This window comes from Copadichromis virginalis, linkage group LG15, assembly GCF_057382275.1.
Source record: "Copadichromis virginalis isolate Kocher_CV1m ecotype Utaka linkage group LG15, C_Virginalis_male_GT1.1, whole genome shotgun sequence".
NCBI classification, from domain to species: Eukaryota; Metazoa; Chordata; class Actinopteri; order Cichliformes; family Cichlidae; genus Copadichromis; species Copadichromis virginalis.
Genome location: NC_140632.1, coordinates 8056600 through 8081832, shown reverse-complemented (window position 1 = coordinate 8081832; position 25233 = coordinate 8056600). Strand labels below are relative to the sequence as shown.

Here is a 25233-nt window from a genome sequence, read left to right as displayed (position 1 = left end):
ATCTATCTAATAAAGAGCAGTGTTTCAAGAGAAAAGACTATGCAAATGGTGAAATGTGGCTGTAATGAAACATACAAATGCATTTTGCATGTCAAGTAAAATGAAAACTAGAAGTAGAAGGGAAGTAGAAAAGAAATAGACAAGTAGAAACATTTTCTTAAACAGTACAGAGTCATTCTGCATTTTTATTATCGGCAAAAACAAACCACACCACATTACATTTTAAAAAGAAGAAAGCTTATTGTGGATGTACAGAACAAAACTGCAACTGAATAACATTTTTGTATCATAATAATAATAATAATAATAATAATAATAATAATAAAGGTATAAAAAAGGAAAGTGTTTTACTTTGTGAAATAAAAACCTTTAGGCCAAGAAAATGTTCCCCTCAACATGCTACTTTAAAAACACATGCAAACATAGAGCTTTCTATATATGGACACTTTCAAAATACTCTCCACATGAAATCCCATAAATAATAAAATATCTGCCACTTGCCCCTGAAGTATTTCTTGACAGAAAATCCTATAGAGTACCTTGATATGAATCTCAGTAGCCCGTAATGTCTCCATCTTCATGGTTTTCCTCCAAATTCACCGAGCCAGAAAAACTCACCATTGCTAGCTTAGAGTGATGACACGTATCCAACCCAGTTCAGACAGAGAAATAGAAGATGCAACTCTGGAGCATCCACTCCATCAGTCAAGAGAGACAGACTTCTTGCAGACACATTTCTCAGTCACCAGTCAACAGTGAAAACGCCTTTTATAACTTAACCAAAGTCTGGGAAGAACATCAAAAACAGCACCATTTTTTAAAATTTCCTGGATTATCTCCAACGTGACGTCACGTTGTCTCAACACAAAAGGTTTTACAAAGTCATACATGGTAGCTATGTCAAAAAAGTTTTTTTTTTTTTTAATTTTTGCTTGATTATAGGTCTATAATATACTCTTCATCAATACCTTGTCTCTGTTGTTAGCATGCAAGAGGGTGCTTTGCAAGTGTTATGTTAAACTAAAACATTGCCCTGCTTTTGTCTTTGGCAGCTGTGGGTTTATACTTTATATCAAACTGCAGGTTTTAGTCTGCACCTTCCTTTTTTATACGATTAATTATTCCAAAATGAAACTGGGCACAACCCTGTAAGGGATTCGTGATTGTACCAGAGATTTTTCAGTGTGTTGCTGAAGGGAAATTTACTAGCAACAAAACAAATCCACCTCTTAAACCTGCTTATATTCAGTTGTAACACAGTTTTCCTGCAACATGAAAAGAATTACTAAAACTTCTGAGCCCACCCAAAGATATCTCTGTAGTAGGAGCTGCGGCAGACTAATGCCTCCATGATGTTTGACATTTTAGGATCCCAGTTTTGGCACACCTTCTGTCGGCAAGTTAAAGTGTCAAGTCCTCCGGGGTTCTTATGCCACTGTTCTTACGCTTTCAAGTCGTCAGTAGTTTAGGTTCAGTGCTGAGTAAAAAGTGGACTGATCCTGAATGTCCTTAAAGGCAACATCAACCGCTATTACAGAGACAAGTTAGCAGAATTAAGTGAACCGGGTGTAAAAACGACTACAGTGTTTGGGTGCTGAGCTTGAATCTAAACTACCAACTGATATGTATTCCAATAAGGGAGATCATGAACATGTACAATGACGAGCAAAAGGCTGCCAATCATACAGGTTTTTGTAGTCTCATACAGAGAGCTGCAACACCCATCATGCCTTGCTGTGGTGAAAAGTATACTAGGAGACTGGGTAACAAAAAAAGGAAAAAAGAAAATCTTGATATGATTTTAGCACTGCTTGATAAAACGTTCCCACTCTTTCCAGAGTTTACACATCACAAAAGACGACGGGATTAATGTATTAATGTGTTGTGCTTTTAAATGAACTTGACACAAGACCACAGAGCTCCCTTACATTTGCAAGCAATAATGGAGTAGGGATAAAGAGGGTGACAAGAACTCAAACTCTCGAAGACCACATTTCAATCACGTGAACAAGAAATGGCAACATACAGTACTTTAGAAAAAAAAAAAGAAAGACGCAACAGCAAAAAACCTCCGTAAAAATAGGACAAGAAAAAAAAAAGATCAAGAAGCACTGTGTTTAAATAGTGCTACAGCTAATTTCACACCTACTGCAACTATTTTTACCACCTCTTTTAAAGTTTTTGTTGGCGTTTTATTCTGTATGGCTGTTTGGTTTGTAGGAGTGGTTTAAAAAGCTTACATGGCTCTGACACATGAAGTTAGGTGGTGTTTGTATTAAAGCACAGTTGCAGTTCTGGCACATTCCAGATATTGTGACTATTTAAACATTTTGGCTCTGCTTTACTTATGTACCTTTCAACAGTCAAATATTATAATACACCTTGTTATTGTGATCGTGAAAAGAATGACTAGTGCTATATTCATGGATTATACAGCAGATGTTTGCAGAACAGTTACTGATGTTTTGATAAATTATTCTGTTTAATGACAGTCCATGTATGGCGGGCTAAGTAGGAGATGACGGAGTTTATGGCTGATTGATGGTTGAGCCATTATAGGCCCTTCTTGGTTGGAGCGCTAAGTTTTCTCATTCCCCTTATCCTTGCGAGGAGCTCACGGACAAAGTTCTGTAGGGAGAAGAGGAAAAAATGATTTAAACACACACACACACACACACACACACACACACACACACACACACACACACACACACACACACACACACACACACACACACACACACACAAATCGAGCTTAAGCAATTATCAAATGAGATTTGCATCAGAAGGCCATAATTCAAATCTATAACATTTCTTTAGTTTCTGTTTGATTTTGCAGGCTGAATCCTGAATCCTTTGTCTAATGGCTTAATAAATATACAACTGACAGAAAACAGGTTATACACACAACCATATTTACTCTGCCGAATGACTTAATAACACAGTTCCTAAAGATACAATTAAAAATTGTAACAGGTAATTGCAAAGTTATTTGTTATGTGTAAACACAACAGTGATTCATTCCTTGAATTGGTGCTTTTTTTATGCTTAGATGATTCATAGGTCTGTGTTCAGCAAAAGCAAACCAAAAACATTCCTCTGAAAATAGTCAGGTATAATGACTGGACTAAAAATAAGTGAAAAAGCAACAGGAAAACTTTGAAAGACCTTCAGAAAGCCTGAAGTACTGTTGTTCAAGACCACTTTAATTACAAGGAAATCTGGTTTATTGGCACCGAAACATAAAAAATGAGTGGTGGCTAGAGTCTTAAGCGTAGTACTGTAGGAAAGGAAAAAAAGAATTTGTACCAAACAGAAAACAAACACTGGCCAACCCCAGTCATATGGGTATTGCTTTTTAAGTCACAAAAAAGAAATGCCAGTTTATGAGGCAATAAGTCAGAAAAGGATGGAAGAAAAAGATTCCTCATCTTGATCTAATGGCTCTATAAAAGTCTGCGATGGTGCTGAAATATAAACCTCACAATTGTAACAGAGGTGACACTTATCGTGCCCTAATTACTGATACCTCCCTCCTCTTGTCACTCTCTTCTTTTCCTCCTCCTTGATCTAGAGGTCTCATCTATCCTTCACCATTTGTAACAGCTTCTTTCATCCCCTGTCATTCTCTCACCAACAGTGCTCTCTTTCTTTTACTTTCATCCTTTCTTCATCATTTGCTTCCAATTGTCACAATTCACCTTCTCTCTCCATTGCCTCTGCTTTTCACTGTCCTTAGTCCATGTCATCTATGTGGGATTGTGTTCAAAATGGCATCTGGGCTACTCCAGACTCGAGGGATTACAATCTGTGTGTGTGTGCGCGCGTGTGCGAGTACGGATGTGTAGGAGTGACACGTATCAGCAGCTGTCAACCTGGCTGAACGTTGCTGTTATCTCAGATGCCAGTGACCTTGACATTTTTTCAACAGGCTGACCTAATGCCACGCACAAACACATGCAAACAGTCACAGATGACAGATGGGCAGTCCATGTTGGGCAACATGGCCGTATGTAGAGGTAATGTGATTGTTCTGCACCACCTTTAATCACCAAAATAGCTTAACCCTAACTCCCCCAACCCAGATACTTGAAAGCTTACCCGCACACACCCATTCGCACACTCAAAAACAAGCGCCAGTGTGAACAAAGTTAAATTGTGTGTGCTTGTATGTGTTCTGTGTAGCTTATGGGCCCATCTAACACTTGTTTCATTCAGGTCAGGGTGACAGTAGCATGAAAATGTGACTTTACAAATTCAATACTGCATGTGCGGATCAATAATTTCAGGTCACTGATCTCAAGCAGTGGACATGGAAAAGAGAGCTTCACCGGAAGACTTACCTCTGTTGGTTTGTAGCAGTCTATTAATGATTCCTGTGTAGAAATTGGTAAAGGAAAAACAGAGAGTTGTTTAGGGACATTTCCCAGCACTGTCTGTGTTGGATTGGTTGGTTAGCTTTTGTTGATATGGAAAACCGCGGTAATGTATTCAGACAACATAAAGACTGATGATTATGTATGTTTGACATCAGTCTGTCTTTGAGGACAGGTCCACCATACAGTAGAGCCAACAGAAACAGGATACCATACAAAGCAGTCACATGGAAAATTTGACTTTAAGGTGAGTGTTTCCATTATGGAACAACTAGGGTGAACTCAGGTAACCTGGGACAATTTCTGGTTAATCACTTCGGACACTAAGAAAAAAAAAAACCCTGTGTATGACATTTAACTGTGTTGGATTGGTATAATAGAATTTTACTGTTTTGAAATTTGGGCTGTCCCATAGTTTTGACATTGTTCAGGTAAAATGGGCCGACTGACTGCCAAAAAATGGGCCAGTCATATATATATATATATATATATATATATACATATATATATATATATATATATATATATATATATATATATATATATATATATATAGCCTCCCTCGAAAACATCCTTTCTATCACATTTCTGTTACTTTCTGATCCTCTTTGCTTCTCTTTGTTCATTTCTCTTGTCTACATTGAAACATTGTCTACAATGACTAGTCTGACATTCTTCAGTGTCAGACTAGTGATAACTAGTTTGACGCCAATATCTATTACTTCAATATCAACACACCTCTTTTACCCTCTAACGTATACATGTACAACTGTGTTCATGTGTACATGTTAGTGTATATTTGTATGTATTTATAGCTAAGATATATACAATATATACCATAGATGAGATGCATGAACCATGAATGTCCCATTTTACCTGATAACCCCACTTACCTTATTTCGCCTTATTTCATCTCCTATATGAGATTACAATGTATTTTCTGAGGACTTACAAATGCAGCCCAAAGAACATACCTGCAGTTTGCTGGCTCTCTCGTCATCACTGTTGACCTCCAGCAGGTCATCGATATCTATCTCTACCTCGGGCATCTCCTCCTCCTGGAACACAAAGACACTCTGGTTTACTGAGCAGCTCAAGCAGAGGAACTTGTGGAAGACGAGCACATAAATATGTGAAGGAGTAAATAAGAAATTAAAACGGAAAACAAGAATATTATACACTTATTATACACAGTTTATACAAACAGTGTGTCTGAGCCTCTGAACTTCAAGCTGCAAACAAGCTGAGCATATTTAGCATTTAGCTTTTTGGAACAGGCATCATATGGAAATGTCATTTTACTGTGGGTTGGTCCATTTAGTGGTTAAAGGCTGTTTTCAGCTCAGTGCCACTTCAAAGGTCCGCTGTTTCACTGGTTCATTTTATTTACCCACGGACGGCGCAGGGAGGATCAAACTGTTCCTCCCAGCTACCGCATGATGTATCATCCAAATTCTTCCTTTTGGGTTTTGAAGCCAAAGTGTCCATGTATATACAAGCAGTGGCCTTTATCAACAGCCATATTAATTGCAACAATCTGTGACTATACCACTCCACCATCCCTAGAATATATACAATTTCCATTTCAGATTATTCCCTATAATTTACATCTAATGCCAACGCTCATGTAGGTCACTGCACTCTTTTGCACAGGAAAGACTTTGTGTCTTAAACCGGTAATTAGTGTTTTCTCTTCCATTTACCAAATCTATGATCTTTCTCTAGCATCAACAAAGACACTGTTGATACTGGATTAATATTTTGGGCATTTGCACATTAATTAAAAATAAATAAATAAATACATAAATAAAAGACTAAGAATCTTTATCTACTACATGTTCATTAAAATATACCCCCAATCACCTTCTATCAACTGCCAAGTGTTAACTTTTTGTCACTTATATGGAAACTCAACACCCAAATCTCCATGGCTTTCAGATTTCAAGATTTTGCCAACCCTTACCTACTGAACTATTTGTATGTTAATAATTTATTTCTTTGTAAATTAAGTCTTTACCGGCCATAAAATTTAAGAGACAGCTATATGATGAACTTATAGGATATCAGTGCTCTTTTTTTTTTTTTTTTGCCACTTTATTGAACAGTCTTGGTGAAGGTTCACTGAAAACATCTTTATTTTCTTTTGTACTATATTACTGTACTACACATCACACTGGAAGGCTATAATGCTATGATACATTCACATGAGCCTGGCTCAGGCTCTATTATCAAACCCATGGTTTTAAGTGAATGTGACTTGCAGCCTTAATGCCTTTCTCATCTAATGCATACTAAACAACATTCCTTAGTAGTCCTCCATAAAAATTGTAGGATGATATCTATCATTATTTTTGCAGTAAACTAAAATTAATAAAAGCGACTAGTTCTTTAGTTGCACGTGTGTTTGTGTAAGCCTCCCAGAGGACTCTTGTGTAAGGTGAAGCCTCGAGCATGCACTGGTATTTAGACACAGGGACAGGAGGATGGAAGGATGGCTTGATTTTAGCTCTCAGCATTAAAGCTCAGTCACTGCTCAGTTTTGCGTGGGTGTTTCGATATGCACAGAATGAAATTAGATTACAGTTATACCTTTGAAAGTAGCCTGCAAGACAAAATGTACATTCCAAGAGACAAATGTGCTGCAATATGCACACATTTGACTACTGATGAACTAGTGCAAATGTATTGCGTGTTCTTGTTTTAGTTAGGCAACATATACACAAACATCCCATCATAGCACCCATTTACACAGTCAAAAAAAATTCTACCACATCTTAAACAGTCTTGATCATATTTCATCTATATTTCATCTCAAACACACTTGACATTCACACACACACGTAGACACACACACAAACACAAGGCTACCCCACCTCGATCCTTACTCCTGACAGGCATTTACACAACCTGCATTTTAAGCACCTCTTTCTCTGAAACGTCTTAGCGTGAGGGTCTCGCTCTGAAATCCTCACTCGTTGAGGAAACTGAGAAGAAAGGTAGCAAAGCCGGGAAAGGGTCAGAATATGTCAAAGCCTGCCACCTATTAGCATATGAGTGTGTATGTGGTGGAACCACAGAACAGAGGTTGTGTAAAAAATGCTAATCATCAGAGGAGATGAGCTTTTTCAGACTGCGGAGTGGAAGGATAAATTGATTTAGATGAAGAGGGGAAAAAAAGTGAGAAAATTGAGTTAATGTGAGGTGGTGAAATGATGGTAATGTTATTGTGTGTGTTGTCCTGCTAAGCACAAGCACTGATGTTTGCTTGAAACCTCAAGATCAGAATACTTATTTGTGTAAAATGATTATTTCCTAAATCTGCAATGCAGCATTCTTAGCTAGAGTGGAAGTAACTGACTGGTGAAATTCACACGATTTGGTTTGGTAATCAAATATTTCTTTAAAACTGATTATTGAATGTTCTCTTAGGAAACTTTAAAAACATTGTTGAAGTTTGAACTCACCTCTCCTGATGAGGGCACTCCTAAAAAGCAAAAACTGCTCATTGGAAAAACAAAAAAGTAATGGTTGTCTAGTGATAATTTTTCTGCAGTAGACTAAATGGTCACATCACTCTCATTCGCTCATTGTCTAATTCTTCATAACTGCACTTAATTGTTATTGCACGAGTCTCCTGGTGCACAAGTCAGCCTGTCTTCAAACAATGGCAGCTTGCGTCAGACTCACTGCAATCACTCCCAGACAGATTTGCAAATAACCAGTCTTATTTAGAAATGCAGAGAGATTTGAGGAATCAGTTGGAGTCAGGCTGCAACCGGCTGCAAAGTAACGCATATGTTGTGTTAATTGTGTGGAATTTCCCCAGCTGTGGTGTACATGTGCATGTCCAAACTAAATTATTTTTATCCCCAGTAGGGATAAAGCTGCAAGGAAACTGACATCCTGATCCAGAATAAATACCTTTGAGCAACAGATTTGTGATTTTTGCTGAGTTACCACAGTTAGTTGGCGTATTGTCACAAACAAATTCTCATGTAATTGCCCTTTTGACCCCAAATGATACCAGACTGATTCCATCTTATTGCTGTTTTATCACCATCTTGGTGAACCAAAGTTGCCTTGAAGACAGAAACTCTCTGCATGTGGTGGCAGGGTTGGCCCCCACCTTTCAAACAACCACTTCAAAAGGCAACAAGATTTCAAAATCACTGCACAAAGTTGCAATAATTTTACTAGTACCAAAATCTCCAACCACTGTTTTCCTTAACTGCACCATTATTGAGGCCCAAACCGGCAAACCCGGCAGCATCAGGGTGCCAGAATTCCAGGAATCGCACCCATGTTCCCACAGATTTAGCAGCTGTATTAAGGGGAACCACATGATATTAGCCAGCTGATTTCAAAGATGAGATTACAGCGATGTTATATTACAGTGATTTATATATAAATCTTAAAAAGAGAAATTAAGTATTTACAATATAAGCATATAAGAGAGGTCAAACCGTTCAGTGCCAGGCTTCCTCTACATTTTGCATTTTTTTTAAAGCTGAAAATAGGTGACAAAAAACTCTGCTCAGCTGGTCCTTAAGGAAATCTTAGACTGTTCAATATAAAAATATTCTTGCTGTTGTCTCTAAAAATTTTAGACAAAGGCTGGGTTTCATAGCCTTAGTGGAGACAAAACCTAAAAGTTCAAATCATCAAACATGCCTCCTTCCTTGGAAGGTCATGTTGTTTACACCTCACAGCAGCTACCTGCAAATTCAGACGTGTGAGTGGAGTGCAGAGATCATGGCCTCGGTCAGTGTCGATGAGTTTGTGTACTGTGATTTGCTGGTTTAACCTAATAATAAACATGAAAGCATGAATTCGAATGAGTAACAATGTGAAAGTGAAAACGTGTCAGGATCATAAATTTAGCAGACTGACCTACTTCTTAAGATGTTTGAGGGCAAAGGACAAGTCTGTCTGCCTGCCTGTGCGCCAAGCTATCAATCACTCGCTTCACCCTGAATGCTCCGTGTGGGTTTGTGTGTGTGTCCCTGAATATTCCACTTGTCAGCAGGCACTCCGTCACCCCCTGTCACTGTGATTGGTGATGACTAAAAACACGGCCTGCTCGCCAGGCGTGACTGCAGGCTATCGCCAACAAAATCCCGGCTCCTACAAACGCGCACATGCACCCACGCCGGTTTTTGCTACCATCAATCTTCTACAGGGAATCACTCACCACTGGGCTTCGCATTACAGTCCCTAAGTGTATTAAACACACTGTGTAGATGGTGAGAATGGAAAAAACACGCTCTCACACCTAACACACACATTGAAGATGTTGTCCTGCTAGATGATTGCGAGCCTAAAATGGCTAAGGTCACACCTGCTGCTACCGGGAATATAATTTTCCATTTAACCAGCATACAAAATGACAAAAGGCACAATGGCAGAGAGTGACAGGCAGCCACAAAACAAACAGAAATGTGAAAAAATGGTAAGTGCTGTGAAACTGTGAACGCCTGTTTATGCACAAGAGGCCTAGATTCAGCATTTTTCACAGATGACGGCTGGTTTTTGTTTGCATATGCAGAAGGGAGATATAAAGATGACTAGAAAAAGAGAGCGAGAGTTTGTGCGAAGAGGATGGTGTGCGCAAAAACAGATAACAAGGAGCAGTGTTTGTTGTAATGAAGGCAACTCTGTGAAGACGACGTGTGAGAGCCAGCAGGCAAAACAGAGGCCGAGAGAGAAGCGGAGAGCAACACTGCCAGCCTGTGTGTGTTTGCTGCGTGCAGAGATGCAGACGAAGTGAGGCATGCATGTCTGCCAGACTCATATTCACCGACAGCTAAACAGCCAGCAGCGTTTTCAGTCTGCTTCATCCGCAATGAGGTGAATCAAAGCTAATGTAAGCGGCCCAACCCCGTGACTCAACGCAAACTCTATTCAGACTACTCAAACGTTTTCTGCGAACAAAGAGTTAAACTCTGTTACGGGCGATCGCTTCACTCAGCCAAGTGATTCATAATTATTCCTATTCATGGCCCACTTTTATGAACTAGATCTACCAGTTACATTGGACAGAAGCAAATCCTACTTGAAGACATAATTAACGAGTCACATGAAACCGCGATCGAATGTTGTTTCACTTTAGAAATATTCTGTTTGAGGAGTAGCACATGACCTTTCGTGAGTTTTTCAGCTGAGCCAGGTAATGTCTCAGTAAGGTTGCTTTCAGTTCATCCAAGAAACAACACATGATCTGCCACGACTCTGCAATAAAGCAAAAGGAAGACATGTTAATGTATCCTGGTGTGATTCAGCAGACCACTCTTGCAGGATATGCATATCCTCCTGGTCAGTTTGATTTGACTTTCTGTTCGGTCCTGTTATCACAGATTGACAGTGTGGTTCAGCTGCCTCATTAAACACTTCAGTCAAGTCTTTATGTGTAGTGGCAACTGATAATGGATAACAGCTGAGAGTATTTTCAAGCATAGGCTTCTCTGAAATGGAAATATTCTAAGGTAAAACAACAGAGTCAAACTCACAGACGATGAGCACTCAAAGATATTTACACAGCCAGCAGCAAACACGCTCACAGAGGAACTTAGCAGCTGGAGTGCAAGATCTGCTACCCCTTGGGCCACATGAAACCTCACGTTGCAGGTCTGGATCTTTATGCTTATTTTTATGGCTTCCTGCTTGCTAGCTTAAATTCAAGCGTGGCGTTATGATAAAATGGTGCCACTGATTATTATAGTGCTGTTGCATCATCGCAAAAAGACACTTTACCTGGAGGATCATAATCCTCAGTGTGCATGTGTGTGTAAAAGAAAGAGAGAGAGACATAGATCTGCTGCAGTACAAAGAGCTCAACAACGTTCAGTCTCCACCCTCAGTGGGTAACACGTGCAAAAAAGGTGGCTGACATTGACTGATCCCTCTCATGTGTTAGCCGATATTAACCACACAAACACGGGCTCAACTGGATTGAAAGAGGAGTTATGTAGTAAATAAGATAATACCACCGCCTCTTCTTTAATCACTGCTCTGTATGCATGTGATGCAGTGCTTATAACAGAGACTGACAGGAAGAGCTGGTGGGAAAGGAAGAACGTAGGAAGAGTTTTAATCGTGCAGAGATGCTAAAACCTTCACCCTGTATTGTAAACAAGGAGACATGTCTAAAGAGAAGAACAGAGAAGAAGAATAAGCAAACGTTAGACCAGTGAAATAACAAATGCACTTGTTTGTTTCATTGGTATGAGTATCATTTCTTTCTTGATGATGTCATTACATTGTTTTATTGTTGTCTGACCCAGAGAATGTGGATGGAAATTAGCTTGCCTCTAAATCTGGTACAGTACATCTCTTCTCTTAGGAGACTAATGGCTTTGTAAATTTTCCCTGACAAATAAAAAGAAAATACAAATACAAACACAAGGAATGTAGGCCTGTGTTAAATTAGCAACCACGCAGAGATGAAAGAAAGGGGGGAAAAGGCAGGAAAAATGTGAAAAGAAACAAAAGAGACCATGTACGAGACTGCTAAATACAATATATAAGAGCCGATAATAAGATACAGGGAGATGGGGAGCGCACAGATAAGTGGGTCACTTGTGATGATGATGCAGAATGCAAGGAAGAGGAGGATTGCGCAACACTAAAACCTCACAGCTCAGCTTTCTTCCTCTCTTTGCTGCCGAGCGCTGTCACATCAAAGCGAGCAAGAGCTCAAGGTGGGATGAATTCATCTTCAGAGACCGCGTTAAACCGAGTAAGAAACACTACAGTGTGACAAAGAATGCAAAGAATCACAGGGCAGGGATAGGACAGGAAACATAAGGAAAACAGGGACGGGAGAGAAGTAAAACAACTAAATACAAGGATTTTCTTTCAATGCATGGGGAAAGCAAAAAGTTACTTGGAACAGTAACCAATAAAGGCCGGCTTCTCCTCCGTTCCTGCATCCCTCGCTTCCTAACTCACCCCCACCTCCCAGCACCTTCTTCTTGCCCTCCAGCGATGCAATTTGCTGAAACCATACAGCATAGATTATGTGACTTCGCTGGGTGAAGTTAGCTACTGCAGCAAAAGCTCTTTCCCACGCTGATTCAGCTGTACTCCGGAGGACACAGTATATCAGAGAGGAGAACTGTCAGAGAAATAAGCTTGTGGGGAGGAATTATACTCAAAGGAACTTTTCAGTTAAAAATAACAGATGATCGTGCATACTAAATTTAAGAATCTCGTTGTGATGTAAATGTCCTAATCATTCTCCCCCTGATGTTTCTCCACTTTGGTGTTGTAGTAGCTTTTATCTCCATGGCCAAAACTTGATGTTGAAGCCATGTCCTTGCCCTGTTATGCTGAGTCTCCTCTGATTTCTTTTTTTCTGTGTCATAAATGGTCTCTCCCTTTGAGTTTCCACATATCACTCTCTATCAATTAATACATCAATACCTTTGCAGTTTGGAAGAACTAGTCCCCCACCCATAGTCTTTAAGGTAATTGCTCTAATTTTGTATTCTGTGTAGCTGCATCATGCCATATGATTCTATGATTTACACTGGAGTTATATACACTTTTATATATATATATATATACTACTGGCTTTAGCCAGGTGGGCATTGCTTTTTCTCAAACAATCTCAAAATTCTGTCGTGGATGCAAATTTTGGTGACCTTTACGTTAGGCACGGGCAATGAACAAATACAAATGGACAACGTAACATTGCATTGCATGTCATGAAGATGAACATAATACATAGGAAAACCAGGAGAATTTGTATTTCTAATAAATCTTTTTTAATATATATACATATAGATGTTAATAATCACTATAAGTGTGACTACGTTTGTAGAAAGTTTCATTCAGATTGGCTCAACTGTTGAGGAGGAGATGAAGTACATGCAGACATATATACATGCATACATGAATAGGTTGGTACCATGACTGGTAACACCACTGTTTGTGACATTGCTACATTTTGCTCTAACTTTGCAAACAAAGCCTGATGGATAACTTTGCCATGGACCATTCTCCACATTTCTCAAACTCTCACCTATATTTTTTATCAGTTGAGAAATTAGCCTTACAAATCGGCAGTTTTGTTGGTTTGTTTGGGCTTTTTCTAAATGTTTGCAAGTCATGTGACTGATATACTGAGGTAGCTTCATCAATGAGGATCTTTTGCTAAATTATTATTTTTTTAATGACACCAAAGAGACAAATCTGGAAACTCGTTACGCTGCCAGTGTTAGGTCAAATACATCATATTTGAAGTTATCCCCCCTCTTGGACTGTAATCATTACCTATGTGTTTGAGGTCATGGAATATGGTTGGCGTATGAGTACATTAGGCTGATAAAGCACAATTAAAAATAAATAAATAAATAAAACCATGTTAGGATTTAGTATTCTCAAATGCTTGTTGCTCTTTTAATGCCAAATGGGCCATTTGAATCACTTATAAGTGAAAGCCAGAGACATTAAAATACCCGGTGACAGGGAGAAAGAGGCGACATTTAACCTCAGCTTTCCATACCAACCTGTGCTTATATAAGAGTTTAAGATCCTTTCCAGAGGCTATGCACTTAAGGTTAATAACTACCTATGCCTTGAATCCTCCTTTAGAGATGTAGGTGCTTATCCATCTACATGGCTGATACATAGATAATCTCCATTATAGCTCAAAAGATAACATCATCTGCAAAAGACAGGGATACCAGCATGATGTCATCACTAAAGTCTAGGTGTTCCCAAACATCAGAGGTAGTTACACAGAAAAAAATATATACTTTTAATGTTTTGTCAAGAGCCTTTAGGTCTTCTACCTTGCACAGTCTCTTCTTCAATAGCCCAAAATACTTACAGCATCAGCTGACACACAAGCCTTTTTACCCTATTGCTATACAAAATCAAAATACTTAACATCACCCTTCCTCCCCTTTGCTTTAAATCCTGATTTTAAAAAAGAGAGTAAAAATTACAGTAGACTGTCAAGCATGAAAATGCCAGTGCCGGTTTTGTGACTTTATTTCACAGTTTTGTGATCCTGCACAGGATTTATTTTACTGTATTTATCAGGCAGACAGTTTCTTCCTGAGGCTAATGGGTCAACAGCTGGGACCCATTTGGACCTTTGCCCTGAGTGTAAATGAGCACTTTCAGTCATTCTGGATGTAAAACATCATGAGCACCAGGGGCAGAAGCAGCCATGTTGCATATTGGCCAGCTATTTGGGGAGTATAATAACATAGGGTTAAGAACTGATAAAAATAATACACCCTCTTTGTTCTAATTTTCTTTCATCTCTAGTGCTTGTTTTTCAGTTGCATTAACTGCTTTCAAATGTGCAATGTCATGCAGCACATGCAAAGGTAGACAAGCCACACGCCCATATATGAGCACACGCCCATGACTTTGAGAGTCAAAACAACAGTCTTCCTTTTCTGCATATTTCCTTTTCTCAGACATGTGCGAATGACGACGGTATTTTGCATCTTCTCACTGTGCCAACCAGATAAACTGAGTCAGTGTTTACATATAGCCAGATTATGAATTGATTTGGCCTGCTTACAAAGAAACCACTGATTAACTGGATCATCTTGGGATGGGAGGAGATGTCATAGGAAGACAAGAACATCAGTGTGCGCGTGTGACAAGTCAACGCCTTTTCTTTTCATGGTCTCAGCAGCTTTCCGTTTCCCCATTGCTGGTTGCACATTTTGCAGCTGGTTCTCCTTAGTCTCTTCTTTTAATGATCATCTTTGATCAGTGTTTGGGTTCAAAGCTCAAGCTTAGTAAAATGGAAATTACACCACTACTAAACTAGGACTGAGATGCCTTGTATTTGTCATTTTTCTTCTTGTACCACTACATGTTGGGATTCAATGGCTACATTTGTAAGCAGTCTAATTCAAGTTAATAACCTGAAGACATTTAGCCTCTTTTCCACTAGTATCTACTTGGCTCTACTCGACTGGGGTTTTCCATTAGGTGGTAGTACCTGGTACCAGGTACTTTTTTAGTACCTACTCAGTTGGGGGTTCCAAACGAGCTGAAAATGTGATGTCAATAGACTGCATGCCAATCATCGTCAGGGAGTGACATCACTGGATGAGTCATGAAAGCAACTCAACTCTGAAACCCAGCAACTAGGAAATAGCTACATATACACCAACACTGAGGTCCAGTGATACGGTGCAGATGTTTACCATCAGTTTAGCAGCAGATACACCATCGCCTGATGTCCTCCATTGTTGTTTTGTGTTTGTGTCGCATACAAACGACATCACAAGACAGGAAGCGCTGCTGTATCAAACCCACCCACAATAAGGTGGTAGTCAATCGTTGTGGAAAACAACTGAAATGAGTATGGAGTAGAGTCGTGTCGAGCCCAGAAGGTGCAAGTGGAAAAGAGGCATTTGTCATTTCCAGATCTCTTTATTTTCACCTTGTCCACATTTATTCTTCATATGTGTATGTGTACACATATTTAATATCTGAAGTTATGATGTTGTTTTCTCCATTTGTGCTCACTGTGATTCCTTGGAGTTCTAAAGCCTTAGAAATGGCTTTGTAATCCTGTCCAGACTGACAGATATCAATGATTTTGTTTCTCAGAGATCTCTTAGCCTCCTTCACTTTGTCAGACAGGTTCTATTTAAGTGATTACTTGATTCAACAGGTCTGCCAGTAATCAGGCCTGGGTATGGCTACTCAAACTGAACTTAACTTTCAAAAAAATGTGGTTAATCACAGTAAATTCATGCTTTGGTAAGCTTGGATAACTTGTTGTCCCTTAACAAATGATATCAGACAGATTAGTGTTAAGGTGTTCGTACTATACAAATACTATACAAATATAGATAAAATGCATGATAAACTTTCTTGGCTTCCTCCATCCATCCATTCGCTTCTGCTTATCCTTTTCAGGGTCACGGGGGGTGCTGGAGCCTATCCCAGCTGTCATAGGGCAAAAGGCGGGGTACACCCTGGACAGGTCGCCAGTCTGTCGCAGGGCTAACACATAGGGACAGACAACCATTCACACTCACATTCACTCGCACATTCACACCTAGTGGCAATTTGGATTATCCAATTAACCTATCCCCACAAGCTTGGCTTCCTGTGCAAGCTAAATTATACTATGGCTTGCTTGTATTTATAAAGAAAGCAATACTGTTTAACACACCACATTTTCTTTCTGCTCAATTGCAGTATCCAGATGAAAAACATAATTATAATACACGATTTTCAACAAACCGCAATTTAGTAATTCCTCGAGTTAAAAGCAACTTAAAAACTCTGTTATATTTAGAGCATCTTTCAAGTGGAATAATTCTATTTATAATTTCAAAAATAGCTTAAAAGCCTATTCAAACAGCTTTGAATTATTGCAAATATTGTAAGAGGGCAATGTCATTTGTAATGGAAATTTGTGTATTTTGTCTCAGTGTTATTGATATTTATATGTTCATATTTTCACAACTGTGAAACCTCACTGTGGATGTAATAGCCAAATTATGCAGATATTTTGCATTCACTTTATTGTGTAGCATTTTATTTGATTGTATTTGATGGTTTGGGATTAGCAACCGCTGTTGTGGAAGCTAATGGGGTTCCTTATAAATAAACAAATAAACAAATATCATCAATTAAAAATGAAACTTTGTTTTTACTCTGGTTATCTTTGTCTAATCCCAAACTTTGTGTGATGATCTGAAACATGTAAGTGTGAATAATAAGAAAGCAATCAGGAAGAGGGCAAATATATTTTCACAGCCCTGGGCAGGGTGAAGCCAGTGCTGGTTGTTCGACCTGGTAACAACAGGTGAAGACTGCTTGCTTTTTCTCCTCTTTTCCTGTTAGCTTTTTCTGTTTGCTTGTCAATCACATCTTCCCTGGGTTAGGTCACAATATACTTCAGCTGTATTACGTAGTGGCACGTATAAACTTTTACCATAGTACAGATGTATCAGTCCCACCTTTCAACTTGTAGACATGTGTGATTAGGATCAATAGGAGACTTAAGAGACAGATGGTAGAATAAGTCCTGGTGAGAAAAATAACAGAAATGAGGAGGCGGAGGAAAACAAAAAAGCAGATGGGGTCAGACTGCACCAGAAGTTGACATGAAAGTGAGAAATTACACCAGGATGGAAACTATAGAGGGAGAAAAAAAAAAAAAAAAGCAATAAAACCTTCATGCTGAGTTTTGCTTTTGAAAAAGACATTTGATACCTTTCTGCAGCCACTGTGTTTATAACTGTTTCAACAGCTGGTGTTTAGCTGCTTGCTAAAAGGCCTTCTTGTCAACACCTCTGATTTGTTTAGCAGCGCATGCATGTGTCTGCAGGTGGTATGCGAAATGCGCCAGCACGTGGTTGGACACAGACCCCATCGGTTTCTATTTTTGCCCGTGTAATTTGAATGGAAGATAAGTAAACACAACAGCGACCTTCCTCGCCAGATCCATAAACACATCAGGGTCACTCAGTAAAACAATTATCCAATTTACCGGTGAAATCTCCTACCAAGTGGGTCTGCCAGTCTTGGCAGTAATGATTTACTAAATGGGGGTCATTCTGGATTCAGGTTTGTCCCCTTTTTCCTCCTTCTTAGACCCACCTTCTTGTATAATCTCGACCTTTCACAGATTTTAAAAAGCACATTTGATCGGTGTGAAACAGACCCAGAGGTTGTAGCAAAGATCACCAGTTTTCAGAATAATGAGGCAGTGCAGCCCAGCCAGCATCCTGCCATCAATCAGAGTGAGACCTGTTCGATTGATCACTGAGGGGAATCACATCCATCAACTGCTGTGGGTGGTGAATTCACATTTTCACAGGCTTGCAAAACAGAAAATAAAAGACCCACAATGTTAAACTAGTGCCGGTAACTGTTTGTGTATACATGCAGTATATCCAGTAACTTCAGTGGTAACATAATGCTCCTGTCTTTGTATATGCCGATATGCGTGTTCACCCTCTGCATGGTATTGCTAAACCTATTGAACGCCACTAATGACTTGGCTTGAATTGCACTCCTTACTTCTCCTCAGCAGCTACCACACGAGGCTTGCACGATATAGTATATGACTGTTCCTGCTTCCCAATGTGGGGGGAAACACACACAGATACACACATGCACAAAAGGCAAACGAGAAATGTTATAGAGAAGGTCACAGGAGAAGCAGAGGGAGGAGGGGATAATGATGCAGACGGAGAGAGATAATGATGTTCTTTTTTTCTGCCAGGAAGTTGATGCTAGGGGGACAGAATCCAGATTCCACTGTCCACTACCAAAGCACACAAAGGCCGCCTGGGGACCCTCCTACACAAAACAGTGTAGAAATTAAACAACCGCTGTTATTGTGGTGATGAGAAAAGGAGCAGGAGATAGAAACATTAGTATTATCCAGAACAAAAATGCTTCTTCCTCAAGTGTCCGTGCTCCATTTCGTCTGTACACTGACCTGTGAGTGTATGTGTGTGTGTCCTGATGCTTATCAATGCATGGAAAGTACCCCCGACTGCTCAGCCATGGATATTATGGCCCCGAAAAGCCCACACGGCCTTATTCACACCCATGGACGCAGACATAAACACACACAAGGCCTCAGGGCCAAGTGTTGTATGCTGGCAGTGTCTGTGCCTGTGCACATGAATGAGCTTCATTGAGTGGGGCTCTATTAAAGCTGAGCCACGGAAAAGTAGGGCATTACAGTGTCTTTCTCCCCTTATTCTACAGCATACGCCCCCCGAAGAACACACACATTGAGCTTGGTACGCAAGCCAACAACATATTTACTGCTCTAGCAATCTGTTTGTCTCGGTTATTCTCTTCTTCTCTTACACACCAAATAAAGGCCTAAAGCTTCTCCTCATTCATCGATTGCTCTCAGGTGCTCTCAGACAGACGGTCTCGTCACTGTGCTGACAAACTCTGCCTTTTAATCACCTCGGCTTGGCCTCGGCGTTAATCTGCAGTCCAACAGCGTCTACTCAAGTCTCTGACTGTGGGAGAGGCTACGGCATCACACAGTTAATCGAATCTCAATCATGATTTTGGCGTCCTGCAAATAAACCCGCACAAGCCAATCACAGCTGTTCCCTGCACCACGGAGCTTGACGTTTCTTTGACAAGTCTGGTCGAGTACTATGTTAGAGGACAGAAATACAACAGAATTGGAATATTTGGCACAGCAGAGGCTGAATCCCTCAAGGCAGCTTATCATCTGCTGTTGGAAATACTTTGGATTTTGGGCAAGTGATGTAAACCAAGGAGCAATAAAAGAGTGCTGTAGAGTTGCTGCTCCTAAATCCCAACTGCACTTTGCTCAACATGGATGAGGCTGTGTGACGGTCAAATGCTGCTTGGTTGACAAGTGGGCCGGAACAGGGAAGGAAGCAACAGCAGAACCACCAGAAATGCATGAAACAGCATGAAAATAACACACAGTGACTACAGTGGAGACTGTTCACTGTTTTTAACACTCGGTTTCAGCTGTTTGAATGTTACATATAATGTTATATTTGCCCTTCTGGCTGATGGACCAATAACAGCACCAGCAAGAGCGGCCAACACACCAGCCACACCACATGCCCCCTTCAAGAAGATTGTGGTTCAACTGCTGTTGAACCATAATCTTCCCTTAAGTTATTCGACTGGGTGAAAAGACGCCACCATCTGCAGTGTAATTAATGCATGAAGGCCAAGAGAAACAATGCAAAGTGAATCTAATAAGCACTGTGAGAAACGAGGGTTTCAGGAAAGTGGTCAAGTTACTGGACAAACCACATGTTATTTCCTATGCAAAACATTGCCAGGGAGCTATAGAGGGGTCTCAAAGCTGTCTTTGTTTTGAGTTTTATTAACAGCTATTATGTAGAGGCACCGAATAGAATGAAAGACTTTATATTTTGCTTAATACAAATGCACTTACCAGAGGTGAATAAACACTGTATTTGTCTGCAAAGATGCTTTAGTTAACAGGAAGCAGTGCCATGTTGACTGGATTTTGTTTTAGGTTATTTGTGTTTTGCTTATTTTTTGACTTCTAAGAGATGCACTCACTTTAGGTGGGTGAGGAGGGCTAATTTGGATGCATTTGTGCATTTGCAGGAATGTCACACAAAATGGATATGAAAGCAGGGTTATGTTTTCACAACTTTGTAATAAAAAAATTTTTGTCGCTAGCATAAATGAATAATTTTGACTAAAAACTGAATATTGATTAAAAAACAAACAAACCTATGATTATCATTTACGTAATAATGGTGCAGCCCTAGGAGAGGTTGTGGGTTAAGTGTTTCATAGTGTGAACTTACATGTTAGCAGTTCCATTAACACTTCAAGCTTTAATACTTTTACACATATAAAGTAATATAACAGTGAGTGATTTCTTTGGGCACTACAATGAGCCTATAATATAGTCAAGGCTTTCACTATATTAAGAGCTGCAGTGGGAGCACTTAGGACCTCAGCTTTCTAGCGCCTCTCCCTCTTTGGGTCATCCCCTCCTGCTTTTTTTCTCTCTGCTTTTTCTCCTCCCTGTCCTTTGAACACCAAAATGAACAGAGGCAACGTGTCCCGGGAGAGCAGAGGGGAATCCATCTCTGACAGAACTCACCTTCTGTTATCCTCTCACCCAAAGAGGAGGCACAGAGGGAGAGAGGGAGGGGTGGAAAAAGACAGAGGCTTAGGGAATAAATATATATATGAGATGAAGCCAAAAAGGCAAATTTGATATTTTGATATCTTGTTCATTTTAAGATTAAAGGTTGGTTTCAACATAAGAGAAAATATTCGCCTGTCTCCTTAGAAGTCCGGTAATACTCTCCTGTCAGCCACTACCGGAGTAACTTATACAGAGAGACTGGAAAAGAGTGAAAACTAGGGGCAGCTGTGACTCGGGAGGTAGAGGATCGTCTTCCAATCGGAAGGTCGGTGGTTCACCTGCCGGCTAGGCTGTGTGCGTGATTGGCTGAATGAAGATTTTATAAAAGGTGCTTTGAGTGCTCAGTTAGAGTAGAAAAGTACTGCTCAGTTTACCATTTAGCTATCAACAAGCCAGCTCCTCTCCATATCAGAATTTGGCATCCTGCATGGCTAAATGTATATCTGGTTTATTTAATCAATATAAAATCAAAGTTGCAATATTATTACAGCACAAGTTTCCCATGAATGCTTACATTTTCATTTTATTGCTTAAACAAAGGATGTCTTTATATGTTCACTCCTGGAGGTGCTGGTAGCTGGATCTTAGACATGCTAGAGGATCATCAGTACTTAGTTCAATTCTGATGAAACGGCAAGGTTTTCCATGACACACATTTTCTCCCTTTACTGTTTTCTAAACAATTTGTCTTCCAGCTACTAAGCAAGCACTGTGGCAACAGTTACAGGGAACAAGTGAAATTCTCACCAAAAACATAATCCTATTTGTTCTGAGTTCACCTTTCTTCCAGTCCATTACAATTCAGTATCACCACATTACCACACCGCCTACACAAACTTGCACACGCATACCCACACCTCTGTGATGATTGCTAGTATCAGGTTTTCTCATGAAACCGATATAGTGGCTGACCTTTCAGCTTGACCAGCACGCTCAAATCAGTAGCCTCCACTTCGATTTATCATCCGTGCACACACAAACACAAAATACACACCTTGGTCTATCTTGGGCCCTGCTCTTGAGGTGTTAACAGGCATGAAGGGGGTGTGTGTGACTTCATGCTTACAGTCATTTGAGCAAACATCAGCAGCAAAGCCATAAGAGCCTGAATGAAATGAACATGAATGCGCATAAACACAAAAAACTATTTAAGCCCAGATTTTCCTCAATGATTAATTATTTGAATATATAAACCTTGGATTTCATCTATTTCAGTTCCACCTTATGCAAAATAACTGCTTCATCTTTATGAGGGAAAAGAATATTTTTTTCAGTGTTGTGTGAAAGAAAGCATTGAACAATGCAGCAGAGTGATACTGTGTCAAAATAATGGAGAATATTGATGTGTTGGTTTCATTTCATTATCAGGCCCGTGTCTTTCTAACACTAGTCAACAACACCGATCTCATTCCAGCATCCAGTGTGACATCAGACTGGCAACAACACCAGTGAGCCAGGGGATTACCATGTGATATTATCCCATTTGCCGTGTGAAAGACATGACATGAGGAGGTGTAAGGCTGCTGGGAATATCTTTGCTGAAATCTACACTGCAGGGACTCTGTCATTAAACTGAAGTCGACCAAAAGCAGTGTTTTCTTAGAAAAGTGTTGAATTCTTTCTGTCTGGAAATCACGAGAGCTTGCGTACGTGCTTGATCTACTGTGTTTTCCTGTTTATCTAAATATCCATTTGCATGAAGCAAATCACAGTCCAAAATACAGATCGGTGCTGGGCCAGTGCACTCCAGCCGTCGTCAAACATCAAATACTCCAGTCACCTCTGTGTAGATCAAGCACACCTGCTGATGACAGTCCGACACACAGCCAAAGAGCTCGGATGGCTTTGAAATTGAAACTAGTCTGCTCTCAGGCAGACTCTGAGAAAGCCAGGGATGAACCAAAGCAGAACCATAAAAAACAGAAAGCTTGCAAACAAAATGACAGCTATATAAATCATACTAAGGTACTTCTATGTGCAGAAGGCATGCATGAGGTCTATATGCATTAAATGTGGGAAAGAAATAGCAGAAGAACAAACTACTGAAAAAGACATTATGACATTCAGCATCCTGCTGTAATTTTAACAAAAGTTTCCTTTCTGCATATTCACACACATACTGCTCTCAGATTTACTGTTAGAGTCAACATTCTGCATTCATTAACAACCACATGCGCATCTACAACTGCAGACATGAGACATACTCATGTCCCCACACCTGTACCTTATGTTTAAATAAAATTCAGCTCCTCTGTGTTGCCTGATTCATGCACATGTGCATACATGCTCGCAGACCCCTATTTAGTCTCTGATTGGCTGAGTCTGTGGCGACAGGCATACTGTAAGGCTGTATGTGTGTGCATAGTTGTGGAGACCTTCAGCTTGAAGGTGTGGGGGAATCAGAGTCAGAGGAGCTGATTGGCTGTTAACGAAAGTCACGGTATCAGCTCGTCCTTAACCCACTGCCCTTCTTATTTCCCCCATCCCCCAGGCCTGGCTCTGTTCACTTGGACATGACTTATAGATCGGCTCTCTTTCTGCACCCCTTTCGTCCCCCACAACGAGTATTGTGGCAGAAATTTGCCACAATACTGGTTTCCAGCGCGTGCTGTCTGCGCACGCAGCTCGCGGAGAAAACTACCATCACATCATGAGCCTGTGAGGTTTGGCTCTCGAGGATGGAGAGGTAAATGCACGTGAGGTGGATGGATGCCTGTTACATGGGCTGATCTCACAGCGGCGTGTGAGGATGAGGTTACTTGTTCGACACACACTGAATAATGAGACAAAGCGCGTCTCGGTCGTTCATGGCCAACGCGGCTGGTGCGTAAAAAGCGCAAACGTGCGGTTTCTCTCTCGCCGGTCTCTCAGCCTCGTGGAGTCAGCCATCCCTCTTTCTCTTTAACAAGGGAGAAAATTACACGGGACATGACACATGAGTACCACACAGCTTTGTATCTCCAAGCCAGCTGGTATGAGTGCGGCAGAGCACAGAGAGACACCGGCTAAAATATTTGGGGTCAGATGAAACATGGACGTACTTTATTCAGGTGCCATTCTTGTAAACGCAGTGAACCATCTAAAGTGATAGAGTAGTCCGGCTGCTGCAGTTCTGCCTAATCAACACTGAAACTGAACATAAAAAGCAAAGTCGACCAAACAGGAGAAATGTATAAAGCGGTTTCGATTAATCGTCTTTGAAGGCGACAAAAAGATAAGATTTAAAAACACAACCTCTCAAAGAACAACAAAGCAGCTATGCAGGGCCACTTTTTTTCATCCAGGGCTGTTCATTGTCCAGCCGTCTCGGTGACAAGAGCGCACAGCCGTGTGCGGCTTTGGAGTTTCTTTCGACTTACCTCACAGTCATACAACACGCTGAGCTGCTCGATGATCCACTCCTCCAGGACAAGTCTTTTCCGCAGCTCTTTCCTGTCGTACTTCACGGTCACTTTGCCCTGCTTCTTCTGGACCGTGTCTTCCCCATTGATGGGTCCGGACCCCACGCAGCCCACTCCGGGCGCACCTTGGAAGAAAACGCGGCTGCCGGCGGTGGGCAAAGGGGCACTGGTTTCGGTGCTGGCGGCCGACATAGCGAGATGTGCAGGAGTGTTATTAAAGAAATGTGTGGATGGAAGGGGAGGACTGCGGTGCCGAGTGGGGACTGCGTGCTGCACGGCAGACGGGAGAATGGTGAGGAGCTTTTAAACAGCTGCTATTTAAAGCGCAGCGCCGGAGACAGGCGAGAAGGCGGAGCGAACACTGCAAGAAGTGAGAGGCTCTCAAACCAAAATATAAAGGTTGGTGACTGTAATCTAACTGGTCATCCTGCTGTTGGTAAAATTGCAGACAAATGCGTAAAAATGTACCATTAGTTGGTTAAAAATGAATAAATAAATAGGCTTAAAAGATTCAAATTAGATGAATGAATGTATTCATTTTTGCAGCGTACAAAGCGAAGCCCCTCAGTGGTGCTTCATCTTCGCAGATGCAGATACTGAGGGTCTTTCCTCAGCGTTGCTGATATTTCTCAAATATATTTTTCCAATTTCTAAAGTAGGGTTTGTAAAATTTTGTGGAATATAGAAGTAGGGAAGTCGTCTGAATATTTTCCAACTCAGTACAATTCTGAACTCTTTTGCGTCACCTGTCGGACATAATAATAACCTAACTTGTATTTTAATACATTTATTTAAAATAAATTTCTCCCTT

The 25233-nt window shown here is 40.5% G+C and overlaps 1 protein-coding gene across 1 annotated transcript; it reads right to left on the bottom strand.

Moving 5' to 3' along the window:
* Positions 1–294: 294 nt before the first annotated feature.
* Positions 295–24728, bottom strand: ppp1r14c (protein phosphatase 1, regulatory (inhibitor) subunit 14C). The gene is made up of 4 exons (XM_085431651.1): positions 24381–24728; positions 5351–5434; positions 4344–4376; positions 295–2628 (listed from the first exon to the last, which is right to left on the bottom strand). The coding sequence occupies exons 1-4, from the start codon at positions 24612–24614 to the stop codon at positions 2554–2556; spliced, it is 426 nt and encodes a 141-aa protein (XP_085287777.1). The 5' UTR covers positions 24615–24728; the 3' UTR covers positions 295–2553.
* Positions 24729–25233: the final 505 nt, after the last annotated feature.